Genomic DNA, 11184 nt, shown 5'->3' on the forward strand with positions numbered 1-11184 from the left:
CACTTCTGAATCCTGAACGATCATTGGTCCCCATTTCTGAACTTGTGACTCGCCTATTTCAACACATTGACACACAATGATGTATGAGATACAAAGTAATGCAACAACAACAATATTTATGGTTCCAATTCTAACCATAAATAACATGCAATATATCATTCACAGTATCCCCCACTTCTGAACTACACACCTAAATATAACACATACAATTACGTTCACATCACATAAATAACACAACTTATAAACATAATCATAATTCACCGCTTATAATTATGAAAATTAATTCAATTATTAATTTATCATCATAATAATTCACCTCAATTAATTACTTATGTCAAATACCCCCAAATAAATGTCAAACATCGACTACACGAGAAAATTCTTGAAAACTCTCTTCACGCTAAACATCTTACACTTAAGCTTGACCCTTCTGAGTCAGCAGAGTCAAAGGCAAAGCTAACTTCAAAAGGCCTTCTATAAATCTTTTGTAATAACCATTCAAACCCAAAAACCTTCTGATCTTTATAACGGACTTATGAGTCTCCCATTACAATATGACATTGACCTTTGATGAATCAACCAATATACCACCACTAGAAATCATGTGGCCAAGGAAGCTCACTTCACACAACCAGAACTTACACTTGGAAAACTTAGCATACAACTTTTTCTCTTGTAAAGTTTGTAGCGCAATCCTCAAATGTTCTACATGTTCTTCATCTGTCTTGGAATAGATTAAGATATTCTCGATTAACACAACCACAAACTAATCTAATTGTGGATGTAAGATCATATTCATATACTACATGAATACACTTGGCAATTAGGCACACGAAACGACATCACTAAATACTCATAGTGACCATATCAAATTCTAAATGCACTCTTTAGAATATCTTCTGGTTTCACACGAACTTGATGATAACCTGGTTGCAAATCAATCTTGTTGAACACATAACCACCAAGTAACTGATCCATCAGATCATCAATTCTCGGAAGAGGATACTTATTCTTGATATTAACCTTATTCAGTTGTCGGTAATCAACACACAAACTCATGCTACCATTTTTCTTCTTTAACTCACTCAACTCTAAAGCCGACATTTGATAAGGTTCCATGGACACATGACTAGTACCAGATACCAAGTCTATGGCGAACTTAACCTCGCGCTTTGGTGGGAAATCACCAATATCATCCGGGAACGCCTTTGGAAAATTACACACAATTGGTAGAACCCCAACCATAGCTTTGCTTTCTGCCTTCAACGAGGCGAACATCATAAACACGCGGGCATCATCCTTCAATGACTCATTCATTTTCTTAGCATACATAAACATCAAATTTTCACGTTCTTTGAACTATAGAAAAATCACGGACTTGTCGAAACAGTTGAAATGAACATGGTTCAACTCCAACTAGTTCATTCCCATGATAACATTAAGTTAACTTAACGGTAATCATACTAAGTCAATATCAAAGTTCTTACAAAAGATAGTCAAAGGGAAATCCAAACAAACTCATGAGGTAGTCACCAAAATATTAGTTGGGGTATAAATGTCCATACTCCTAACCATAGAATACACTTTAAGATTAAACATTCTAGCACAATCAAGAGATATGAACGAATGCATCACACTTGTGTCAATTATAACAATCATAGAAACATCATTAATAAAGCATGTACCTCGAATCAAGTTATCAGATCTAGTAGTCTCTGCTCCACTTAAAGTAAAAACTTTCCCTTCAGACTGAGCTTTCTTAAGTTTTTGGAAATGAGTACTAATGTGACATGGTTCTCCATAATTAAAACAAGTCAACACATTACTCTTGAAATCAACAATACGGTGTCTTGGCTTCCCACACTTGAAACATTTTTTACCAGAACTCTTGCATTCACTAGCACGATGACCCATACCTCGACAATTAAAACATCTAAAAGAAGCAAGAGTGCCTCCCTCACTCATCTTTTTCCCACTTGAATCCTTCCACTTCCCTTTATCAGTTGGATCCCCATAATGTTTTCCATAATTTTAGTTTTCACTCTTCTTTTCACTAATACTCTTATAGTGAGCAGATATAGAACGACTATCTTCATCGTAGATTCTACACTTTTTAACCAGCATAGATAACTCACGAATCTCCCGGTATCGGATGAATTGCCTGATCTCTAGACGTAAACCACTCTCAAACTTGATACACTTTGAACCCTTAGCTTCTACCCCATTGTAATGCAGACAGAACCTAGACAGCTCCTCAAACTTCGCAACATAATCAACAATAATCATGTTTCCTTGTTTTAGCTCAAGGAACTAGATCTCCTTCTTGCTATGAACATCAATAGGAAAATGCTTCTCAAGGAACTCAATTTTGATATTTTCCCAAGTGATCTCAGTACCTGCAGCCTCAAGCCTCTAAAGAGCATTGTCCCACAAATATTATGCTTTCTCTGCTAGCATATGAGTACCAAATAGGACCTTTTGCATGTTGGTGCAATCCATCACCCTAAACAGCTTCTTAATCTCTTGCAACCAAACCTGAGCAGCCCTCTGAACTCGTCTACCATCCCATTTTAATTCTCTAGCGCCTGATTCACCTGACCCATCACATGAGCCATAACCTCCAAAGCATCAACGATTGCACGATCATTTTTTCCAGCCATTTCTCTGCACACCAGTAAATAATAATTAGAAGAATAAAATTATTATAAATCCTGGGCGGATGGACTAGCCTTCTCAGATACCACTATGTAACACCCAAAAAACCTGAATCTTAATTTAAAGAATACAATTATCATTTTAGGATGCTACTCAATCATAACATGCATATTATTCAATTAACTTCAGAACTCGCAACAAAATTCAAAATGAATAACATAAACTTCAATCATCTCTTAAAATGAAGCACTCAATGGAATTAACAAAATTCAAACATTAACATAAAACAATTTAAATGTCTCATTCACTGATGTTACAGATCAGAGCATTAAACCAACTAAAGAGCGATAAATGATCAAAAAAATGAATAAAGCTCCAAGCCATCTTCCATCTCACAGCAACACTTACTCATCTTGAGTAATTGTAAAATAATATATAAAACAACATAAAACAAACAAGAAAGGGGTGAGAATACACTCAAATATATTTACAGTGTAAAATAATTCAAGGGTAGCTTAAAATCACCCAATCGGTAACACACATTCAATTTATGCAACAACACAACAATTCAATTCACATAACCTTTATGTATACAATGTGACTCACAACTAGACGATATACATGTGGTACCAACTTAGACATCGGAAGTTTCTTACTGATCTCGTCAACCCCGCAATGGTTCCTCATTCGAACCAGATGTAAGACCCCAATTTTGACCCTAAGACCCCTCATGCTATTTTCATATGCCTTAACATTGGGATCACAACTTGGCATCCCTCTTACCCCTTATTCATTGGATTTGCATTGGGAGAGATCACCAAGCACAATTTGATTGTATCATACTTCATTTTACCTTTATTTTACTAACAAAAATACCTAAAATATGTCATTGTATAATCTAACTCTTTTGTAGATAGGGCACATGTTCACCTTTGATCTATCAAGCTCATATATAGGGCTTAAGACCCTCATTGCAATGAGCTTAATCAATATTTGGTTTACTATGACTCTAAGTATCATATATGAATTCCCATGACCTTCACATGATATTTTTATCAATAAATCATCAAGAGATTGGAGTTGGTTTACCTTGGAAACCCTAGTTCATATGGGTATCTTATGTGACTTCTTCAACAAGCTTCTTCACCACTTGATCAAATATTTCAATGGATACTTCAAATTTCATCATCTTATGCATATATGATCCTCCATGAGTCCCAAAAGTCAAGAGAATATCAAGCTAGCAAGTTGGTTTTGTTGGTGTAAGCCCTAGAGGCCAATACTTTTGGTACTTGTATCGAATTATTTATTAATAATAAAAGGCATTTTCTTTATTAATGGTTGATTAATAAAGTCCCTGGAATAGATAGTCCGTTTAATGTATTAAGTGTGACTTAATCATGAGAACACATTGAACATAAGGACATTATTCTTAAAGTATCCGTAGTCGAGCTTTAGTGTGAAGTGGAATAACATTAAAGCATTAAGACTATTATGTTTGTAGACTGATGATCACATCTCATGGATCATGGATAAGGAGTTATCAAGTCTTAAACATAGGTATGAATATTAGGAGTAATATTTATACCGTATTGACCCGCTATGAGAATACTATATAGAAAGTTATGCAAAGTGTCATAAGTTATTCTCATGGTGATAATAGTGTATACCACTCTTCGACCTAAAACCACTATGGATCCTAGATGTAGAGTCGAGTGCTTTGTTGCTGATCCAACGTTGTCCATAACTGGATAACCATAAAGACAGTTGATGGGTACTCCACGAAGCATGCTGAGGGACATGAGTGTCCTAGATGGAATTTGTCAATCCTGCGTAACAGGATAAATGTCTATGGGCCCAATATTGAACTGGACAAGGGTGACACGGTCTATACCTTGTGTTCAATATAGACATAAGGGCAAAGGGGTAATTATACACATAATTATTATCACAGGAGGTTTTGTCAGATCACATGACATTTTCGTGACTTGGGTAGCATGATGTGTTGCTAGATACCGCTCACTGTTTATTATGTTAAATGCGTGATTTAATATAATTGTCAACGTCGCGAAAACCTATAGGGTCACACACAAAGGACGGATTGATGAGAGATAGAATAATTAAGGAACATCGTAAGGTACGGTGTACTTAAGTAGAATACGAAATATGGTAATGTACCAAATACTTAAGTGATTTTGGCATATTATGAGATATGGGCCAAAATGCACTTAAGTGGGCTTTTTGGCTTGAAGCCCACACAAGTGGTTCTATAAATAGAGCTCTTGTGCAGAAGCTTTGTATGGGAATACAACACTACTGAAGAGTTGGAATTTCGTATCTCTCTCTCACTCAAAGCCTTCATTCATAACAGCTAGCACTGCGATTGAAGGAATCCGTTCGTGTGGACTGAGTAGAGACGTTGTCATCGTTCAACGTTCGTGATCGCCCCGTGGATCTGTATCAAGGTTTTGATCATTATCAGAGATCTGCACCAAAGGTTTGAATCGCCACAAGAGATAACGATTCTATCACTGATCATGCCCATTCGTAAGGATCATTAAAGGAGATTTTTTTTTAAATTCCGTTGCGCCTTGGATGGCAATTCTCCTTCAGGTTTATGGTGGTTGACTAGAGGAATTCAACTGGTCAAAACTGGGGTTCCCTAGACCTTATCTCCTACAATTTTCATCATATGAAAATTATTCCAAGATAAACTTTACTCTAAATGAAATTCCAAACAACTTTCATATTGAAGTATATAGCTATTTTTGCTTGTAAAATCTTTTTTTATGGTGAAAGATTATAGGTCATTTTGTCTAAACCCTAATTTGGAGGTCAACTTCCCAAGACTATAACTTGCTCAATTTTTATGAGATGAAAGCTATTCGAGTTTAAAAATCAAATTCAAGATGGCTACTTCAACGTTGATGTTTGGAGGAAGAGCAAATTCAACTTTTAAATGCATGTGATATGAGAAGACATTATATGTCATTTTGGGCCAATACCATTGATGAAATGTACATTTCATCTCCCAAAATGAATGAATGATTTTAATTTGATAAAAGTCCTCCTTTGACCAATTTGTGTTGATTCCATTTCCCCTCCCTCTTCATCTCAATCCCATTCTATTCTCATTCATTTCATTGACCTATGATATCTCTATATCCTAAGGCTAGTTGATTGCAAAATCAACATAAGTATGGATGAGATTAGGTCTATCCCTTTGCCATTTTCTTTTAAGTATGGTATGTTTTATGAGTATGGTTCATAATACCATGTCTCTAACATGCATTAACACAAAAATTTCTATTCCCCGACCTCAAATAGTTGTGATTTCTACATAAGTCCAATTACGATTGCTTAATATAGCGCTAAATTTTGACACAAAAGGCATAGCATTCTAGTAAGTGAGATTGTAAGTCTCCCCCCTTTCATGGTATTATGTGGAAACTTGGCCTTTTTTCCTTCCTTTAGAAGATGTCTTGGTTCAAGGATCCATGCTTGTGAATAGAGGGTTGAGTGTTCTCCAAAGAAGGACTTAAATAAAACAAAAGCAAAAGCAATACTAACTTTTAATCAACTAACATTTAATTTCAAGTCACTTATTTTTATGCACTTTAAATCCAAGTATCTATCCATTTGCCATTATTCATACCATTTAACTTGTTCATTTTAATGCCATTTACACTTTGCTCACTTGAGCCATATCTTGTGATTATATTGTGATTGTATATACTTGTTTGTGTATCTTGTTTGGTTTTTGTGGTCATTTGACCTTAATGCACATAATAACAAAAACCCTAAAAACGAATTGTGTGGACTGTTAGTTTTGATCTGAGATATTGGACTTAGAATTAGTCAAGACTCCCTATGTAAAAGGACTTGGCCAATGCCAACTTTTCTAAAACCAAGTGTTTGTGAAGTGAACTTTCATCTGATGCAAGTATTGGGATCCCATTTGAGTTCATTTGCTACATGGTCTTATTGAAGCTGTTATTTTGAACCTATGTCTAATTCCTATCTCTGAGCCATTCAAGGAATATGTCATCTGATACATGGGAGATTATGAAGAAGATCATGAAGTTGTTAAGCTTGGATGTGGCTATCTTTATTTGATGTCTTGCTCTTCACCTTGCTATTATGTGTATTGATATGGCTTGATTATAAAGTCCAAGGGAAAACTGAGTTTCTATATGACATTCTTGTCTATTGGATTGCATTTCATTGGTCAGATCTTTTCAACTCTTAACTTTTAATTTTGCTTAGGATTAGTCTCTTCATCTCCTCCCACTTCTTTAATTTTAAATCTCTCCCTCCTTTTTTAAAATCTGCTTTGCTTGTGTTTTCTAAACTTAGACCTTGTTGCAAATTAGAAACTTTGGCCTTATGCCATTGCATTTTCAAACTCTTTTCTTAATCAAATTTGTAAATGAATCTAACCATATTGACTTAAAATTTCAAAAGACAAAAAGAACTAACACTCATTCAAACCTTTTGAGGCCTTTTGTGCCTTTGTTAAACTTAAAATTTTGTTAAAAGTAACTCATTCACTTTGAAATTGTTACCACGAACTACGAGGTTTTGATCCCTCATTTTATGTTGGTACGTAGGCACAAGTCTGAAGGTCTTGTCAAACACAAAAATATAATTAATGAATTCTTTTCTCATCCCCGCACTCTATTTATTGCAAACATCTTTTATACCAAAACACATGTACACACAAAAAAGGGCTCCCTATGAGTACCTAGGACACTTTGGGTTCTAATACCTTCCCTATGTGTAACCACCCCCCTTACCTGTAATCTCTGGCATTTTATTAGTTTTGATTTGAAAACTTCTTATCTTTGGGTTTTGTTTGAACTTTTCCCTTTTCCCTTGGAAACAATAAAAGCGCGGTGGCGACTCTGGTTTTATTGACGTTAAGTTTATCCATAGCTTAATGGTCATGAATTTACCGCTATAGAAATTAAGTGGCAACTCTGTTGGGGAGTAGTCTCCAGTGGGTTTAACCTACTTTTGTGTGTGTGTGTATATATAATTGTATATTTGATGTATGTATATTTGTTTGTGTGATATAATCTTCTTGTTGTGCTTGGTGATCTCTGAGTGGTGAGATAAGTTCTAACCCGGACTTGAGTACAATTAAGATAGAAGGATGGTATAGTCATGTTTGACTTGTGTGGAGTAGTCCTTAACAAGTTGGCTTGAGACCCATCTACTCAGTAGAGACTCTTTTGGAGTTATTAATGTCACACCAGATATTTGTGGTTAGGCATTACTTTCTCTGATTTGGGGTCCGAGAAGCTAAGGACCGTAGAACATTTAACCCATTTTGGCATATTTAGGACGTAGTGCGGAGACTGTCCAAGTGTAGACTTGATAACAGTTGTTACACAATACTACACTCAGACGAGTTTCTCTTGAGAATATTATGGGTTGATGAGTCAGTCATCATAACCTGTAATATCTGATAGATGGAATTAAGACTATGGGGACTTTTTAGAACATAATCTACAGGTTTTTATCCTTAGTACACTCCTTTGGAATGGTTCTTAACCAGACTCCATGCTCATGACTCACAACAAACCCTTTTATTCTTGGTTGATCCAATCAAGTCTTGCCAATATCAATGGAACTGGGGTGTTGATAAGGTGAAAACCATAACCACCAAAATGGATGATTGATCTTGACAATGACTTGATTCATCCCTTGACCTTTGTTTGTTTGCCTTGTGTGTGATCCCTTATTTGTGATTGTTGCATTCATGCATTCATGCGCATCATAACATTCATCACACAAAAAATAACTTCAAGGAACTGAGGTTTTATTTGTAAATATTTCTAGACCATGGATTATGGACGAAGGAACACTAAGAAGTACAGTTTCAGATGTCCCGATTTGAAAAAGTTAAGGAAGCTATCATCTTTTGTATTAGATCCCTTGGAGTTCAAGCAACGTCATGGGAAACTTCTATCTATTTTGTCTACTGATGTGGTTGAAGGACTCTTGAGTGTGTTGGTTCAGTTTTACGACCCTCTCTACCGTTGCTTCACTTTTCCTGATTATCAGCTTGTGCATACGTTAGAGGAGTATGCCCATCTCTTGGGAATACCTGTTTCTAACAAAGTGCCTTTTAATGGATTTGAGGAGATTCCTATATCTCATATTATAGCTGAAGCCCTTTATCTGAAGAAGTATGAGATTGAGGCTCATTGGGTGAAGAAAAGAGGAGTGTTTGGGTTAACCTTTGAGTTCCTCATCAAGGAAGCTACTGCCTTTGCTCAAGCCGACAGTGTGGATGCTTTTGAAGCTATCTTTGTGTTGCTCATTTATGGTTTAGCTTTGTTCCCTAACATTGACGGTTTTGTTGATGTTAACGCCAGTAGAATCTTCTTGATTGGGAATCTTGTGCCTACTCTGTTGGATGATATATACTTCTCTTTGAATCAACGAAATTCTAAAGGTGGTGGAACTATTGTGTGTTGTGTTCCTCTTCTATATAAGTGGTTTATTTCTCACTTGCCTCAGACGTCCGCTTTTGTGGAGAACAAATAATGTTTATGGTGGTCTCGGAGATGTCTCTCACTAATGATGATATAGTTTGGTGTGATTCTTCATTGAGTAACTTGGATATTATTGATTGTTTTGGTGAATTCTATAATGTACCTCTCATTGGTACACAAGGAGGAATCAACTATAACCCTGCTTTGGCTCGTCGTCAACTTGGGTTCCCCTTGAGAGACAAACCTAATAACACTTTGTTAGAAGGTCTTTTCTATCAAGAGGGTAAAGATCCCCAACATTTGAAGTAGAATATGATACATGCTTGGCATAATGTGCATAGGAAAGGAAGATCCGAGTTTGGTTCGTGCAACTGTGTAACTTTGGAAGCTTACACTACTTGGGTGAAGAAGAGAGCTTTGGAGTTGAAGATGCCTTATGCTTGTGAAAGACCTATGTCTTTGGTTGTGGCTGAGCCATTAACTCTCCCTAACCAAGATGTAGAGGAGTTAGAAGACGCACTCGCCAAGATGAAGCAAGAGAAAGACATGTGGGAAGAGCGATTCCATGCTTTGAGCATAAAGCATGAGGAATTGCAGCTCGAGTTTAAGGATAAAGATGCATTAATTCAGCTTCTTGAAGACCGAGTAGTGAAGAGACAGAGAGAGCCAGAGGTTTTATCTTCCTCTAGTATACCTTAGTCTTCCATTGCTTGGAAGAAGATTGTTGATCAGCTTGTCCTCGAGAAGACTCAGATGAAGACTTCTTTTGAGTCCGAGATTCAACGCATCCGAAGGAAGTATGCACCTCTAGCCAGATCATCTGACACCACCGTTGTTAGGGGATCCTTAGGATTATTAGTCTCTTTTCCTCTTGTATTTTTATTTTGGTTTCTAAAATTGTACTCAGTGTGATCCTTCCAATTATATAAATAAATGAGATTTTTATGGTCAATCAAGATTGTGCAATTGTTATTATTATATATTTTCAAATAAAATAGTATGTTCCTTGAAAATAAAAACAATCAAAGCATTGCATTTCATGCATAATTTGCATAACATGTTTCTCTTTCGCCAAATGTCTCGTTGGTTATTCTTCTGCGCTTCAGCCAAGCTGACTCATCGATGCAATACCCGTGCCAATCATCAGAGAATCATGGAACACTTGGAACAAGAAAACAGATACTTGAAGGACGAGATTGCCCGCCTGACTACCATGATGGAGTCAGTTCTAGCTGCTCAAAGTCAATCTTCTCCAACAACTGCAACTCCCCTTCCCCAGAGGACTGCCATTTTAGAGGTTGTTTCTTCAACCGTGCCTGCCACTCGGTTTGCTCCCGCCATGCCTACCAGATTTCCGTGGGGATTGCCGCCCAATTTTGTGCCCGAGGGTTTTGTGCCTACCTTTGCTTCCATGCCGGTATCTAGCATGGTCATGTTTGTGTTGCCACCGGTTGTTCATACCCAACCTTGTATTAAGGACACCATGTATCATTCTGAGCCGTCTGAGGGTCCGGATGTTTATGAGAAGATGGATGAAATGAAAGACCAATTCCTTGAGTTGCAAAAGGAGTTGAAGATCTTGAGGGGAAAGGATTTATTTGGAAAGAGTGTTGTGGAACTTTGATTTGCTCCCAATGTTAAGATCCCGATGAAGTTCAAAGTCCTTGACTTTGAAAAGTATAAAGGGAATACATGTCCACTCAGTCACCTCGTCATGTATGCTAGAAAGATGTCAACGCAAACTGATAATGATCAGTTACTAATTCATTATTTTCAAGACAGTCTGACTGGTTCTGTTTTGAGGTGATACATGGGTTTGGATAGTGTGAGTGTCTGGACGTTTAATGATTTGGGTGAGGCTTTCGTGAAGCAATACAAGTATAATGCGGATATGGCGCCAGATAGGGACCAATTGAGGTCATTGTCTTAGAAGGATACGAAGATGTTTAAAGAATATGCCCAGCGATGGAGAGAACTTGCTGCTCAGATCAACCCTCCTTTGGAAGAAAAGGAGATGACCAAGACT

At 36.8% G+C, this 11184-nt stretch overlaps 1 protein-coding gene across 1 annotated transcript; it reads right to left on the minus strand.

The window, feature by feature from the left end:
• Positions 1-867: 867 nt before the first annotated feature.
• Positions 868-1914, minus strand: LOC127093667 (uncharacterized). Its single transcript, XM_051032602.1, has 3 exons — positions 1573-1914; positions 1024-1359; positions 868-969 (listed from the first exon to the last, which is right to left on the minus strand). Exons 1-3 carry the CDS (start codon positions 1912-1914, stop codon positions 868-870), a joined length of 780 nt encoding a protein of 259 aa, XP_050888559.1.
• Between the last annotated feature and the right edge of the window lie 9270 nt (positions 1915-11184).

Source organism: Lathyrus oleraceus, chromosome 6 (assembly GCF_024323335.1).
Source record: "Lathyrus oleraceus cultivar Zhongwan6 chromosome 6, CAAS_Psat_ZW6_1.0, whole genome shotgun sequence".
In the NCBI taxonomy this organism is placed as follows: Eukaryota; Viridiplantae; Streptophyta; class Magnoliopsida; order Fabales; family Fabaceae; genus Lathyrus; species Lathyrus oleraceus.